The following is a 16,961-nucleotide window of genomic DNA, read 5'->3' as shown; positions in this document are numbered from 1 at the left end:
TTTTATGGTAACCATTGTGCTGAAGAGTAGAGCTTATGGTTAGGTTGTGAATGGCTATATGTACAAAGACCATAATGCATGATGCTGTGTCTAATGAGCAATAGCTTTGCTAATGCCACTGCAGGAACAAGTATCTTCCGTCTTTTAATTCTAGGCTAGTAAGGCTACAACATTTCTGAATGTCAAATAAAAACAGGTCTTTTCCATTTACTCAAAATCACAGACTTGAATATTGGAATCACTCAATATATTAGATTTGATAGCTATAAATTTTTTTTTTTTTTTTTTTTAAGTTCAACAAAAAATATGTTTAAAATGAAGATACATTCATTTTTTGTAACCACTTCCATTAAAAAAAAACACACTACTACTAATTCTCATCTTTTAATGGCTATAAAATCTGTATTTGGTGCACAGAAAAAGGAAACCTGCTGATTGTGGTGAAGAGAAGCTAGCCATGCAGGAGGTCTGATTTTATCTATGGCCTGGACAGTTAGAGAGAGAAAAAAAGAAAGAAATAAATTATGTTTGATAAATGAAATTTATGATCAAATAATACAATTACAATTTCCTTTCTGCAGCTTGGGTGGCAGTGGGCAGTAAACTGCAATCGCTGTGTGAAATAGGTCCCAAGAGTAAATGTGAGAAAAGAATTGAAAGTGGCTGTCATGCTGTGTGCCTTTGGTATATTAATTTGTAAAGGCATATAATCTCCAATTAATGCCAGTATTGCTGAGATTTGATTAACTCAGCTATAAACAAATGGTAATTTCACAGCAATTAGATAAGTATGTACTGTAGGAAAGCTAATATCGGGAATGCCTATTAAAATAAATACAATAAAATACAAGTGTAAATATTTCTGCATCAGCCACACAATGAAACTCACAGATCTCACTGACAATAAATAACGATACATTTGGTATTCCGTATGAGCCAAGCTTCCCACATACACAATCGGTGTAGCTCAGGTGGGAATTCACCCCTCAGTAATGAAGCTACACTCCACCTACATGACTGCTCTTGCACTGATGTCAGCGGAGAGATAATCAGGCTCTCTGATTGTTCATTAAACTCAGCCTAATGAGTTGGAGCTCATAGACAGCGAGTTGATTTCTCAGTCCTATAATACAGAAGAGATCCTTCAAAACTCCTTGCTCTAATGGGGCTGCTTTTCATTGAAACCATGTCAAAAAAGAAATAATAATTGAAAGAAATAAGCAAATTTTAATATCTTTGCCCAGACTTGTACACGGGAAACAGGATAAATCAACTTTTGGGAATCAGGAAGGGTAAACATAGGCATACATAGGCATACAGGCCACACATTCAGTGGCAAATGCAAGTAAAAAAATAATCTTTGGTCCGTGAATAATAAATTATATGATTCAAGTCAGACTGCAAAAATTCAAATCTGACCCTTGCTCTCATGTAAGTGATGTGCGATACAAATCTAAGACTAAACTGCCTACTCTGGTACTATACATTACTGTTCAAAAGTGTGGGGTCAGTACGTTTTTTTTTTTAAACCTACACTGTGTAATTTTTTAATTTTTTTTATTCTTAGCAAAAAACACTTAGTTCTTTCAAAAATATATGTGCTCATTAATGTATATTTACTTCTTTCAAGTAATAAAGTATTCCCGTAAGTTTATAATCTGCCATTGAAAGTATACGGGTGAGGGGTTCGAATGCCGGTCGCCATGTTGCCCCTCCATCTTGAAACTACATTAGCCAAAGAGGGACATACCTGTAAATTCAAGCTTCGCCTTTCGCGCTTTACACTCAGTGACACAGAGACGAATGCGAGGGGGAGATTACTCGCGACTGCCGGCAGATTTGAAAGATTGCTGATGGAGGATCACGCCTATTTTCGAGGACATGTAGCAGAGTCGCCAAGGAAGCGAAAGAGAGAATTAAAACGTCAACGCGACAGGCAAATCAGCAAGACCAAAGTCAATATTGGAGTAACTTTTCCCAGATGGAAAGAGCTCATGAGGAGCAAAGATTTTAAAACGGACGCCGAAGTTGCCTGCTTTCTTCTCGGCAGGTAATCCAGCCTATTTGTGTAAATTCGAAGTTTTATAGTTGCTTGTCTAACCATAGCATGGTTGTGCATAACGCCAGAACGACCTCTAGTATAACTTGCGTTACTTTTCCTCACGTCAATGGTGAAAAAGTATTGTTTACCTTGTAACATAAATCTGTGCAGCGACGGATCACAGGTGATAGTTTTAAAGGCGCAATTGGACGAAGTCAAACTGGAAGCCATGTTAATCTTGGAATAATACGGCCACCGTAGGAGTTAAAATGCCCTCGAAATTGAAAGGAACAGAAACTAATATTCACTGGGTAGTCATATACAATTTCACCGCTAGATGGGGGAAAATATCACAGTGTAGCTTTAAAGAAATTAATATTTATATTCAGCAAGGATAAATTAAATTGATCAAAACAGACAGTAAAGACATTCATAATGTTACAAAAGATTTCTATTTCAAATAAAATGCACTTTCTGAAATAGAAAAATCAAAGGTTCCACAAAAATATTAAGTAGAACAACTGTTTACAACATTGATAATATTAAGAAATGTCTATTGAGCACCAAACCAGCATTTTAGAATGATTTCTGAAGAAACCTGGAGTAACGGCTGCTGAATATTTAATTTACGATATTAATTTATTTATTTACTGTATTTTTAATCAAATAAATACAGCCTTGGTGACCATAAGATACTTTTTCAAAAACAACAAAAAACCTTTGAACAGTAGTCTAATCCACATAGCAAAATAAATCGAAGGTCTAACAGGTTGTCGACTCCGTATAAACTAAGGTTGGAATGGTCAACTATCTCACAATACATTAAACAAAATATAATAGATAGATCATGATTGATACTTCACCAAACACGAGTGAGTGAATCTCTTGTGCGATACGCTTCACTTTTATCTCGTACCATAAATAAAACTACTCTAAAACATGAAGGACTGATGCAATATTGTGAGGAAAAATAAGTGCAATAAAACAATGTAAGATTGTAGCGGCACAGCCCTACAAATATAGATGATGTGCTAGAAGGCATCTGCCGAGATATTAAACTAAACCCAATTCAAAAGCACTTCTTTTGAGAGTAAATACCACAATAAAGGACAGTAGCAAAAACCTAGAGACGAAAACCACTGAGAGGTCATATCGGACCTCCTACACCTTTCTCCTCAACCTCCTTTAAATCAATACTCCACATCCTGTAAGACAGATCGAGCGTGAAACAGTATCGTGGAAGTGGTTTGCAGTGCTGTATGTGGGTGACATACTTGGCAGAGGGGGAGGGTAGGAGTAAACGCTGGCTCCTCGTGCCCAGCACAGCGGGAAGGGATTGCAGCCGCTGCTCTCCATCCGCTGGCCTCCTCTCTCGTCTCTCTCCCAGGCCCAGCGGCTCTCCGACTCCCTGACACAGTCATAGGGAGCAGGGGGTGACCCCGGCCCACCGCAACGCACTTTGACCAGGCCACCAGGGATGGCCCTCAAAGGCTTGTGGCGGGGCGTAGTGCGAGGTCACAGGAAGGTGATTGGTCAGCTGACGGATGCTCTAATCCAGAAGTGCGAAAACATGAAGTGATCCAGAAGAGCATGCGGTAATGGGAAAGAGGGTGGACGCCAGGTAGATACAAATGCAAGGTGTGCTGGTCTTGTTTTCGAAAACCACTAACATGAGCAGTGGAAAAACATCCAAAAGTGACAGGGAAATCCCACAGCTGTCCAGAGTATTCCAGAGAATGGATGCTGCAGGCAAGGCTGGAGGAAAAGCAGAAATGTCGACAAGAATAATCCTCACATGCTAAAATGCTTCCTTTTAGCTGCCTTTCTGAGGTTCATCCAGATTAAGAGAGACTGCGGTGACGGCGTGTGTAAGTTTCACAATCCGGCAGAGTGTGTCAGGAGAGAAAGTATGTGTAACAGGGAGGGATGAGAGAGAGAGAGAATCAGGCCAACTGAAATGAGGGGAGGGGCCTCTTTAAGTATGCTAATGAGTCCTGTGAAACCAACTGCTATTGGCTGACCAGTTTATGTTTACAAAACACAGACCACCAAGCTAAAAGAAGCAGCTGAGCAGGTTTTTCAGGGTCAGGGTTTGACCAGGATTATTCAGTTGGGCGGTCCGGCTTCTGTTTACATTCTCGGTATTGTGTTGCACATTTAAATACAAAGCATTACCGTTTCGAAGAACCCCTAATAACCTTATGAATGATGGTAGAAATGTTATATTGTATGCTTCATCAAGAGGCTGTTTGTGGCTCTTCAGGACAGCTGTGGAGTTTCATGTAGAGAGCGACTGAAGGAATGTCCGTCAGCTACCTGACAAAGGCTAAAGGAAGGAAGCCTGTTTCCTGTTTTTGACAACAGCCCATACTTGCAGAGATGCACATAAATAAACAATGAAACATCACTGCAAATGTAGCTAAAGTTTTTATTTTTAGAAAACAAGTGCATCATCAAGCTTTGCAATTTACATAACTTCAACACAGTTTTTCAATGTACTGAAGAAATAGTTCAGAAGTTGTGTAATCCCAAACATACCTTTTCAGATTACAAACTACAGCTAAGACTTTGTTCTGTGCTATTTACTATACAAACACAAAAAATATCAGAGATTTACCATAATTCAGTCAGCAATGGCACTGTCTATATCTAAAATGCAGTCAATATCACGATTTAATGATAGTAGTAAATAACATTCACAAAACTTGTAAAAAAAAATCATATTTTTTGCAAATATTTATGTAAAATATATCTGAATTTTACTGAAAAACCTTTTTAAAAATCAGAAGGAAAAAAAGACAGCAGATTCTCTTTGATTCTCTTCAGTTTATATTTGTATTATATTTTATATAATAATTGGTTCACATCTTTTTAATGATAATTCAAACTATTTCTTTATTTGTGAACAAAGTAGTGTTATTTGGCTTGATAAAATGTGCACTTCCAATGAAAAACAAATCTCTAGAATTGATGTTCAATACTTTTGTTTCATTAAGATATCTGAACTGGCCATATATATTGGAAGTGTTATTGTCCATTTGTATTATTAGACAGGACAGTTAATTGTATAAAAAAAAAATAATAAAAAAAAAAATATTAAGAGAGTGCTGAAAAGAGAATGGAGAAATGCTGACCACTTGTCTTTTATGGATAAATACAGTGATGACCAAAACAGACAAAGGTCATGAAACTTAGTAGAGGAAGAACAGTTCTTCCTGACCTGTACTGAGTACAGTACAAGACCTGTACCAGCAGATTTGTGCATTATTTTGTTATAATTTAACTTACCGTTTGATTTCAAAGCATATAATGCAGAAAATAATTTGCTGGTGTTATTTAAGAGTTTCACCTTGCCATGTTTGCCAGAGATATTCATTACCATTCCAAGCACTCGTTCCCTATAGGGAGGGCAAACAGGTCATTTCCTGCTATACTAACCGCATTCTCAAATATCAGCTAATAGGCCCCATTTTGTGCTTAATAATGGTCTCCATAGATGCCAAACAGACACACAGGAACCCTACTGTCTAAAAAGGCCCTCCTTCCTTCCAACAGTAATGCCCTTGGTGATGGAAAGAAACAAGGTTAAAAATATGAAGCATCAGCTGATTGGATGGGCATCTTGAATCTGATCCACAGAAAACTATGAATGAATTGAAGATGCACCAGCAAACTACACATCTACAGTTGAACAACACTCCCTCTACACCACTAAATGAGCAAAAACACACACAAAACAAAAAGAAAGAAAAGAAAAACCCAAAGCTTGAGAGTTTACAGCGTTAAAACGTGTTTTTACATAAATGAATAATACATCAAATGAGAAAAGCTGGTTATGGGGGGAATTAAAATGCAGCTCCATTGTCATATGGGCAGCCCAAAGGCAGCTGACAGGCTTTGGAACAGAATGTACTGATCTGCTTTATAGGAGAACACGCTCTACTCAATTCACATTCAGTAAATGGTGGATTAAGGTTAGGCTGACATTTCCCCCCCTCCGATCAATTTGAAATCCATTTCAGAGAGAAAGCGAGAAAGGCAAAGTAAAAGGGAAAGTTGGCTTACCTGCATAATATGATATCCTTGAAATATCTGCAAAAAATAACAGAATCATATTAGAGTTTATACAGTTGCAGAAATAATCTTCATTATACAAAAGCATTGGATTGTATGTTCAAGCACCAGTGTGTGTATAGAGAGCCCTCTAGCTGTCAACTGCTCTGGTAATCTACACATTCAACTTCAAATCACCAGCTACAGTCAAGACTATGTGTTTATGTGCACGTAATGATAAATGCATCTGAAACAACCACTGACACAGAAAAGGAAAACAAACAGGGAAAAAATATGAAATTACAACTAAGCACAAATACTGCTACTAGACTGATACTAGAAATTCTAAAACCCAGACCAATCTATATGCAAACATGATTTTTATTTTTATTTTTTTGTTATAATGAATGTTTGTAAATGCTTCATTCACTTTATGGTATGTTACATTATTTCAAAATTGACAAAAAAAAATGTGACATACACACAGATACGATGCAATCAGTTTTTTTTTTCAACAATGCAATTTTGACCAGGTGCAACTTATAGTCAGGTGTGACTTATTTTCTGGAAAATACGGTAAATATCTCAACACATGAATGGAACTTGCCCTCTTTAAGCCATTTAATGGGGTTTTAAAGGTTTCCATTTCTGTGTCTAGAATAGAATAGAATAGAATATAGAATTCTGACCAGTGATCATTAACAAAAAACTGAACATAAAAAAATTTTGTCTGGAACACAACATAACACAATAGAATAGAATTATGTCCGAGGATCATTAGCATGAAACTATAGAACACAGAAAGGACAGAGTGATACAAAAAGCAGAGAATGAGGTCATTCTTGAGCCCACTGCAGGTCAGCCAGAGGCTGAGCGACGATCACCACCACAGCAAAGCCATCTCATTATACAGCTGGATAATCTTTTCATTGTAGATGCTGAATTTCACTGCACTTTAATTGGAATGCAGGGCATTTCAGCAATTCAAAGCATCAGTATTTCACACTGCATTCTGCTGAAAAGGTGAATAAGCAAAAAGGCGGTCAGACTTTGTAACTGTGATAATATATAAGACTACACTTAATTCAAAGGTCACTGCAGTACTCTACAAAACCTAAAAAAATATGGTTTGTTTTTCTCTGCCAGCGACCAACTTTCACTCCGTGAACTATGTTCAGCTTTAGAGTTAATGCCAGCGAGATCTTCTCATAAATGCAGGCAGCTATCAAACTGACAATCAACCTAAAGCTCGCATGGCACTAGAGGGAAATAGAAGCAAAGCAGACAGTAATTGTGAAAAATAGACAGCTCAGAGAAACAAACACTGAAGCCATCCTTCATCGAGAACAGAGAAGATCAGTAAATTGTCATAAATGAACACACACATCGCATTCGTCTATTGTAATAGGCTGCGCTGTAGCTCCAGGCCTGACTGTGAGACTGTAAGAGTGAGAGCAGGAGAAGAGGCTGAGATGTTATCGCTCACATAATCTCCTGACTGATTCATCACACCAATCCGAGAAAGTGCTCAATTCCAAAAACTGACAGTCATGCTACAGCAATGTTTTCAACAGGAATATAAAAGAAATGTCTCTGTAAATAAATATAAGACAAAAACACTTGGATTTTTGGAATATGGCAGCTTCTTTATTGATGGAACAAGGTTGTCAAAAAGATCAACTTCCAGCCATAACAGCTTTCTACACCAACTTGGACCATAAATGACAAGCTTGGACCAGAAACTCTACCATGAGAAGCTGGTTTTATTTTGATTTTCCAACAAAAAACAAAACTCGTAATAAAAAAGCAAAACTACGCAAGACTAAAGAGGGATGACAGCCAATATCTTAATTATGCCTTTATTGCTTATTGAATAACAGCCAGATGATCTTGCACAAGTTTTCTGAGAACGTCAGTTGTTATTATGAAACGCTGATGCCAAGTTATTATGACACCCAGAGCATTTTACACAAAGAATAAATCTAGGAAATAACATGAAAACTAAGATTAGAAGCAAGCTAAATATTATGCTCACAATGACAGAGCAAAGCGGAAAATATCTTTCTAACTGTTAAAATCCTCAAACTAATTTTTCCAACGAATGGACGAATGCAAACAGGAAGTTGCACTGGCATATTTTGAGAAATGCACAATATATATCTGTACCATATCAAGTTGTCATCTGATATTCAAGATTTTTGTCGTTTTTTGGGATCAATAAATAGTAAATATGTAATTGCACGTGCTCAATTCCTCTATTTGTACATTTAAATGCTTTTGCAGTCATCTTACATTCACTTTAAAAAAACTAATTTAATAACACTGTTAAATGTAATGCTCAGCAAATCTCAAATATTGAATGTAGGGTAATCTTTTTATACTGTACATTATAATTTTGTGATGTCTAAATTTACTTGCACCATTTAAAACAATTAATTGTTAGTTTTTTATTTGAATTTATTTAGACAAAAAAGTATTTTAATATCTGTCTTGCCATTTATCAGCCACATTAACATCAAAATAATTATTGGTCAGAATTGTATGTATGTATCCCTTCTGCTTTTCTTAAAAGCAAGTACAAATAGAGTCAAAAGCATAACAGAGAGAGATGTGTTTTACTCAGGGCAGAGGATAGGAGGAGAGTAAGCCACAGGGGAGAAGGAAGAGTAAGAATGAGAGACAGCGAGGAGAGGATTGACCCCTCTCAACAGCATCTACAAAAGACATCCATCAGTGCAAACCCTTCTCAAAGCCCCCCTCTGCTTACAGCGCACAAATTCACCCGTTTCTTAACCTCTTATCTTTCCTCTCAGCAGTCACAGCTCTGTGACAGACAGTGCCATAAAGACTCAGCACGTTGGTGCTGCTGACTGACAGAGGCTGAATTGAGACCAGTTTTAAGGTACAGATGGTAAGATGACTTTAATTAGGCCCCGTTTATACCTGGAATTAAGAAGCGTTTTCATCAATTGGATCACAAGTGGACGACGCCAAATACTGGTGCAAACGGGGTCCAAAAAGTTAAGCTTGTCCACTTTCGGCCACTTCCAAAGGTAGTTGAAAACGCATTCGCCTACTGACTTAATGCGTAATGGGAAGCGCACTAGACAGACGGGATTTAAAGTTTGTTGGCTGAAGACCTAAGTTTAGTTTCAAGACGAAAAACATACCAAGCACAATGTTCTCTCGCCATTCTTGATTTCTAACACACACTCACAGCGTTTGGAATGGTCTTGTGGCTTTCAGAGCAGAAACAAAAGCTGCTGCTTTCTGTGTTTTTCCGTCGTCTCCTTTCATGTTCATATGTAAATTGCATGAGCCTATTTTGTCCATTAGATCAAAAGATCTGAAAAAGCCCATATATTTAATTTACCCGCCCATCGACCCTCCCCTCAAAGAAATCAGGACCAAAGTGGTCGAAAGTGGACAAAAGAGACGGATTTATGTGGGAATGTGTCTCCCTCATCTACTAGTGATTCCATCGACCAAAACGCATCTTAATACAAAGTGTAAATGGGGCCTGAATCAATGCAGGATGACAGGGCTTTACCACTGATGACTTCAAGGGATGGTCCACCCAAAAATGACAAATCAGTCATCATTTTATTCACCCTTCCTCTGACTATTTCTTCTGTGGAACATAAAAGTATTTTGAAGAATGTTTTTATCCATAGTGATTCCATTGACTTATTGTTTGGACTCAAAAGACACCACATTTGTCAAAATATCTTCTTTCGGGTACCACAGAACACCCCCCACTAGATGATGTGATCAGAACAGTATCTCCCAAAAACGATATTCCCTGAAAAGTAAAAATCATCATTAAAAAGAAATCAGTCAGACATAAATGTCGCATCGCTGCTATTTGTGTTGTTGACCTCAATAGTAATAATGACAAAGAAAATGTCACCCTACGGCCTAAAAGCAGCCCAGGATAATTCCCTTAATGAATAGCCCAGAGGAAAGACCTTGAGGCCTGGCTGAGCTGAATAAATCCACATTCCACTCATCATGCCCTGGCTTAATAATACACACCTGACAATTCCAATGCTCGGTTGAGCAGCACTTCAGGCAGGAGAAACTGGATCTTCTTTACCAAATTTTCCTGATGCGCTTCTGGAGTCATGGTAACATAAATATTCACCCATGCAGGCAAAAAAAAACTTCAACTACGCGAGCCATCACTGAGTCATCACTCATCGATCAATATCAGATACAAGACTAACAGCAGAACAAAGATTCCAATTTTAGTAAACATTGAAGGCGATACAATAGTCGAACAATACACATGATTCAACATGAGTAAATCAGAATGCTGACAGCTAGATTTACAATGTCAGACAAACCACCATATGATTTAATTAGCTAGTTCAGTTACTGAATAAACAAAAAAATGTACATGGAAGTATTCAATAACTACACTACCATTAAAAAGTTTGGGGTCAGTACGATTTTTTTATGTTTTTGATAAAAAAAGTGTTTCAAAAAACGCTGCCTTTATTTCATAAAAATACAGTAAAGATATGTATATTGTAAAACATTATTACAATTTTAAATAACTTTTCTATTTTAATATATTTTGATTTGTTCCTGAGATGACAAAGATACATTTCAGCAGCCATTACTGAGGAATCAATATTGAAAACAGTTGTACTGCTTAATATTTGTAGCACTTGAGGTGGATTTTTTATAGGCCTAGATAAGATTAATTATGTTACTAACCATGGAAATCTGACTTTAGATTTTAAACTTATGATAAACTTTTATCACACTTCCCATTTTTATGTCTGATGGTGACTAACTTTCCATTCCAGATCTAACAGTAAAACAGAATAAATTCTTACTTCCTTTTATTTAGGATGTAGCCACCAGACGAACTTTCGATATGATCTAACCTTCTAACAAACTTTTGACTCAATGAAACCTTGGTCAAATGGAACTTTGAAAATGGACTCAATGTTTACATTAACATTTACATTTATGCATTTGACAGACGCTTTTATCCAAAGCGACTTACATTGCATTATCCTATACATTTATACATAGGTATGTGCAATCCCCTGGGATCGAACCCACAACCTTGCGTTGTTAATGCAATGCTCTTACCACTGAGCTACAGGAAAGCAGCGAATGTTCTTTCTTTTCTTTTACTGTATTGTGAAATGACTGACTAAAATATAAACCCCTTACAATGTTTTTTTTTTATATTTTGCTGATGTCACTAACAAAGGGTGGGGGGGGGGGGGGGGGGGGCTTTAAACAATTTAACCAATCATATCGATAGAGCTTGACATGTTAGTCATGATGATTCTATTTTGATGTGTCTGGCTTTACCCTATAAAGCCTGTTGTATTCTTCTGTTGGGTCGAGTTTCTCTGAGTATTGCTCGAGAACTCTCGGCCGTTTGAATAAACCATCTGAGGGACATTTACTGAAGTCTGTCTCTTTTGTTATTTACGCTGCGCAGCAAAGAAGTTAGGGTAAGAGACTCGACCAGTTGTCGACGGAAGACGCAAAGAGCTAGAGTACAAAAGTTATCAAGTGTCGATCAGTAGACGCGACAGATTTATTTATTAAGTGTCGATTTGTAGATGCTAGATAGTCAGGTTTAGGGAAAAATCCATTACACACTTTTTTGAGAATTCTTTGATGACTAGAACATTCTAAATAAATAACAGCATTTATTTGAAATGTATATCTTTTTTTAAATAATAAATGTAAAAGTTTTTTTCTTTCCAAAACAACAACAACAAACATTTATAATGGAAATATATTTAAAGAAATATTCCAGGATCAGCGAGTTAAGCTCAGCATTTGTGGCATAATGTTGATTATCACAAAAAATTATTTCCACTGTCCCTCATTTTCTTTTAAAGAGATGAACATTTAGGTTACTGTGAAGCACTTTCAATAGAAGTGAATGGAGCCAATGTGTTAAACAGTATTATAGACACAAGATGTAAACAAAATGCATGTTAACGTGATTTTGTGTTAAAAAAAAAGAAAAGAAAAAGAAATCATGGCTTGAGCTTTTCTCTGTGAAGTTATGTTCAATTTTACAACTTTGATGCCATGACACAACAAACCACCTAAAATGATTGCAAAAAAAATGATTGATTAAACAGCTTCACAGCTCAAATAATACATAATCTGCTTTTAAATCTGCCAAAATTGCCCCATTCACTTTCTTTTTCAAGATTGCAAGTGCCTCAATCTTGGTTTTGCGATAAAAAATTAATAAAAAAGAGGGAAGAGTCAAAGTAATTTTTGGAGATAATCAACACAAATGTTGTCAACTGAGCTAAACTTGCATTGAACCCGTAATATTCCTTTAACGGTCTCTTTACTCTTCAATCCAAGTTCACTGTAAGGTTACTGAATGTTATGTAGGCTAAACTCTTAAAACATCAACAGCATAGGTTTCACATCAATGCTGATTTAATGCATAAACAACATTCGCTGTGCCTGCCTGGTGGATCATTCCAATACCTCTAGCGGACCAAAGCTATGTTGAGACTTGTCAAATACACAGGAATTTGTTCTAAACAAATGTTGCAATGCATTACACATTACCTGCATATGGCGAACGACATTTAAAAACTAAACCTAATAAATTATAACACAGATAAACAGCATTAAACCACCATGTAAAAGACCACAACAAGCTAAAGACACTACCACCCTACCATTACTCAAACCAAAATAATGAACCAAAACATTCTTTAAAACCTTTGCAGGATCGTGTACATTAAGCAATAACGGTGAAAATGGCTATACACACAGGCACACCACTTTTATTCAGTACTTGAGGACAAATATCGAGGCTTACTGAAAATACACCACCATATAAAAACATAGCCTCGAGCACAGCTCTACACCAAGCCAAGCCTCCTGGAGTTCTTCCGATCACATTTGCATTGGAAATACGAAATATGGCTTGAGGTAACCCTACTCCACCCTGAAGCAGAAAAAATGCCTCTTGTTTTATAGATGAGCCCATATGCGAGTACGCAAAGCAATGTTTTCAAATGAGATGCTTCACCTGGATGGGTTATATATATATATATGTGAAATAAGCTTCCGACCCTAAGCTGCCTGTTAGAAACCCTCTTCCTGTCTTTGAGCAGATTGTAAATAATGAATGATTACCATTACACAATGCCCCTGTGATTAATGTCAGCACTATAAGAAAGACTCACGTACCTGCACTAGCACAACTTAGAAAACTCCAGAACTGCATGATGTATTTCCATGTACCTTTCCAGGCTCTTTCCTCAGTGCTCCTTTACCTGTGCTAATGACGTAACGCTAGAAAATACCTGCAAAGGGTTCCTGATACCCACACATACACACGCCTATAGAAGCCCCGCCCACCACATAACGCTGCTCTGATTGGTCAACATCCATAAAAAGCAGGTGAAGAGCAAACACTTACTAGTGACTCATTTACGTGAATCGGCTCTCTCGAACAGGTCCTTGCAATCAACCGGTTCTGCAATCTGCATCACTAGTTGTTGTTGTTGTTGTTTTTTTCAAAGTTATTTACGTAATTCAGATTTCACACGTTTTGATAAAATTGTATTTTTAAACCAACTTGGTTTCGAATAAGCCTTTATGTTGATTTAAGAAGAAAAAATCTGTCTGATTCGTGAACGAATCGTTCAGAAAAGTTGTGCGAGGCGGTTCAAGAGATTCAATAGAAAGAACCGCCTCAAAAGAACGATTCGTTCACGAATTTCTAAGTCAGCATAAAAAGAAAAGAAGCAGAATAAAGAATAAAACTTTGATAAATAGATCAATAATTTAATATGGTTGTGGACAGATATCACATCCTCCTTATTAATTATTGTAGCTTTTCCAATAAGTTTTTTCTTCTATTTTATAAAACAGTAATCGAATTGAAATTAACCAGTTCAACCCTCCAGAATATTAAACCATGTAGGCTATCCGAGATATTGGGCTACAGCCTCCCAAACAAATAAGCGAAATCACTGCATTTTATCAGAACTAGTCATTACGTGAAAATACATAATATTGGTCAAATGGCATCATAGGGCAAATGCTAATAAAGCTTGCCTTCGCACAAAACTGGTTGCATTGTCTTTTGTTATTGTTTTCAGTTCACCATGTGAACAGAAACAGTCGGACAACAATACACAGCCCCTAACACAACACAGTTAACTCAAGATAACAAACCAACAGCGATCAAGACATATTTACACCGGGTTATTAAACATGCAGATTGGTGTTAAATTTGACACGACGCATTTTCCGTGAGGAAAAAAAACATTGGGAATGGCTTAAAATTGCTGGGTATGGTCTCTTTCGCATTGCCAGGAGCATTTTGTCTTGCAAAACCGTGCATAGCTGACTTTTATCAGAAATTTCATAACGATACGGGAATCCTAAGCACGCTGCAATGCAATAACACGCCTCGCATTCACAATCTAATTCAACACAACATGTCAAATTGGCCCAGGAAAGCCCACTCTTCATGTCCAAGTGCAGATCTGAGCCCCTCACGCTATGCTACCAGGCTAACACACTTATTGCAATTATTATAGCAAATATAAAACGTGAATTCTTAACAAGGGACCAATATTTACCATATTCTTTTCATCGAATGCCTCCAAAAACGCGCCCTCTTGATAAACACCGTTGTGTTGGGCTTAGGTTTGTATCCCGCGTTAACGCTGTTCGTGGGTCCGTCCAGGCTCCGTGGGGTCTGTAGTGGATCTGAAGCCGGAATCCTCCCTCTTGCTCTCACTCGCTGCTGATAGTGATGACCGATTCGCGAATGAATTATTATGCTGAACCGAATCTTTTTAATCGTTCTTACGAACCGACTCGCAAAACGTTTGCAAATCAATGGACTGTATAAGAAAGAAAATTGACAATTAAAATATATGTGAGTGACATGATAACTATAACGCTGACATGTGTGACGGGAAGGAACATTTGTCTGTTTAAAAAAAAGAAAAAAGAAGAAGAAAAAAAAAAGAGAAAATCTCAATTCAAGTGAAAGCATCAAATGCAAATAATTTTTAACGTTAATTTACATTTGTATAAACTTAATTGAAAACATAGCGATATGCAGCGAATTTAACTAAATATGTGTTGAAGTCCATAGGCTTCAGGGAACCCTTGAATGATGACTCAAATGAATCAGTGAATCGGTTCGCTAAAACGAACGGGTCGAACGAACCGATACAGTAAATGAATCGGGCTTCCCAACGCTGGCTGCTGCAGTTCTGAATCGCTCGCTCCAATATGGCTGACTCGACCTGAGACCAAAAATATAATCTAGCTGATGATAATTTTCTAATGGAAAAATAATATAGGCTACTGGTACAGTAGACTAGCCTATAGGCCTATTATAGATATTGAAGTTGGTGTTGATTGTGATTCATTTGGAAATGTCACCAACAAGGGAAAAAAATAGCCTACCATCCACTTGACTTGACTACATCAGTATGATTTGCACCTGTCAACTTTACTGAAGAATGTGCTCACAAAATATTTCTTGGACATCAAAACGAATCATTTCTATGAATCAACTGTCTGTTATTTTGCTTCTCAATTATACAAATTCATTCTTATGCTGCGCACACCAGCTCTGAAAGCACTGATATGTGCTGCACGCCTACACAGACAATCCAGGGACTTAGGGACAGGATAGATGTATGCTGGCTTTGTCTTCCAGACACATCCCCAAAATTCCTTCCAGTGACGTCTGACAGTTAGATGGCTGACCCCAGGGTCAGAATGTTACACATCAGCCAATCACTGCTCTTTGCATGGGCGGCAAAAAACAGCCAAGGGTCCCTTCTGCAAACACGTCCTGAGCAAGAGGGCTGATTCAGAATGGCTCCATGTTTATTCAGTCATATTTATTTAAATATTAAAGGCAAATTCTGACTCTACATTAACATTCAAAGATGTGACATTAAAAACACTGTGTTTGCAAGAAAATAAAGGGCTGATCTAGGAGGAGATTGTTTGTTTTTGTTGTGTAAAAAAACTAACATCACGAATCAAAACAGTTTTTAGAACATTTTACTGCAAAATAATAATAGAAAACCATATATTATATTTAGTAAGAAATTATAATTTACTTTATAAGAAAATAAAGCCTATTTTATTAAGTATTATTCATTAATATTTTTAGAACATTGTGTATGCATTGGCAAATTATTTTAATTTCAATAAATCACATTTACCCCACACCCTTTATCTCATTGTTGTAATCTGGAAAAAAACATTTGATACAGTAATGATATTTTTTTGCATGTAATAATGAGAATTTCGTTTTTATTATATATATCAGAAATGATTTAGGGGAATCTTGTAAATGTCTGGGTCATATTTGGTCCTCAGCAAAAAAAAAAAGAAAAAAAAAAAGAAAAAAAAAAGATATATATATATATATATATATATATATACATTGGCCTATATATATACACACACACACGTATATACTGTATATTTCATTAAAAAAGATATATTTAAATTTGTTTTTTATTTTAAAATTATTTATATATTATTGCATTATTTTGACAACACACACATATAAAATATATATTATTATTTTTTTATTTTTTTGCTGAGGACCAAATATGACCCAGACATTTACAAGATTCCCCTAAATCATTTCTGATATGAAATAAATAAAGACCCCTGCAATGACAAAAACCCAGATAGATAGCAGAGTAAAAGAGCACATTTTCATACAATCTTACAAGCCACTCCAGAGACACCACAAAGATTGGCACACTGTTACGCAATCTACTTATTATGGCTTCAGTCCATCTTTAGGCAGTGCTGGTGTTTGGACCTCAATTTCCTTTGATCCAAGGCTTTTCAGGAA

At 36.7% G+C, this 16,961-nt stretch overlaps 1 protein-coding gene across 6 annotated transcripts in view; it reads right to left on the bottom strand.

The window, feature by feature from the left end:
- The window catches only part of ptk2ab (protein tyrosine kinase 2ab), a 65,365-nt gene extending 50,511 nt beyond the window's left edge, over positions 1-14,854 (bottom strand). For 2 of the 6 annotated variants that reach the window (XM_082149033.1, XM_082149039.1), the window contains exons 1-2: positions 13,298-13,424; positions 6,107-6,133 (exon numbers count right to left, since the gene is read on the bottom strand). In XM_082149033.1, the coding sequence (XP_082005159.1) occupies positions 6,107-6,133; positions 13,298-13,334 (64 nt within the window). In that variant the 5' untranslated portion in view covers positions 13,335-13,424. Of the gene's footprint in view, positions 1-3,315; positions 4,546-6,106; positions 6,134-13,297; positions 13,425-14,700 lie in introns of those variants that run through there. The other 4 variants (XM_082149041.1, XM_082149037.1, XM_082149042.1 and 1 more) reach the window with 4 other exon arrangements.
- Between the last annotated feature and the right edge of the window lie 2,107 nt (positions 14,855-16,961).

This window comes from Leuciscus leuciscus, assembly GCF_965113295.1.
Source record: "Leuciscus leuciscus genome assembly, chromosome: 20".
Taxonomy (NCBI): Eukaryota; Metazoa; Chordata; class Actinopteri; order Cypriniformes; family Leuciscidae; genus Leuciscus; species Leuciscus leuciscus.
This window is presented reverse-complemented; position numbering and strand designations above follow the sequence as displayed.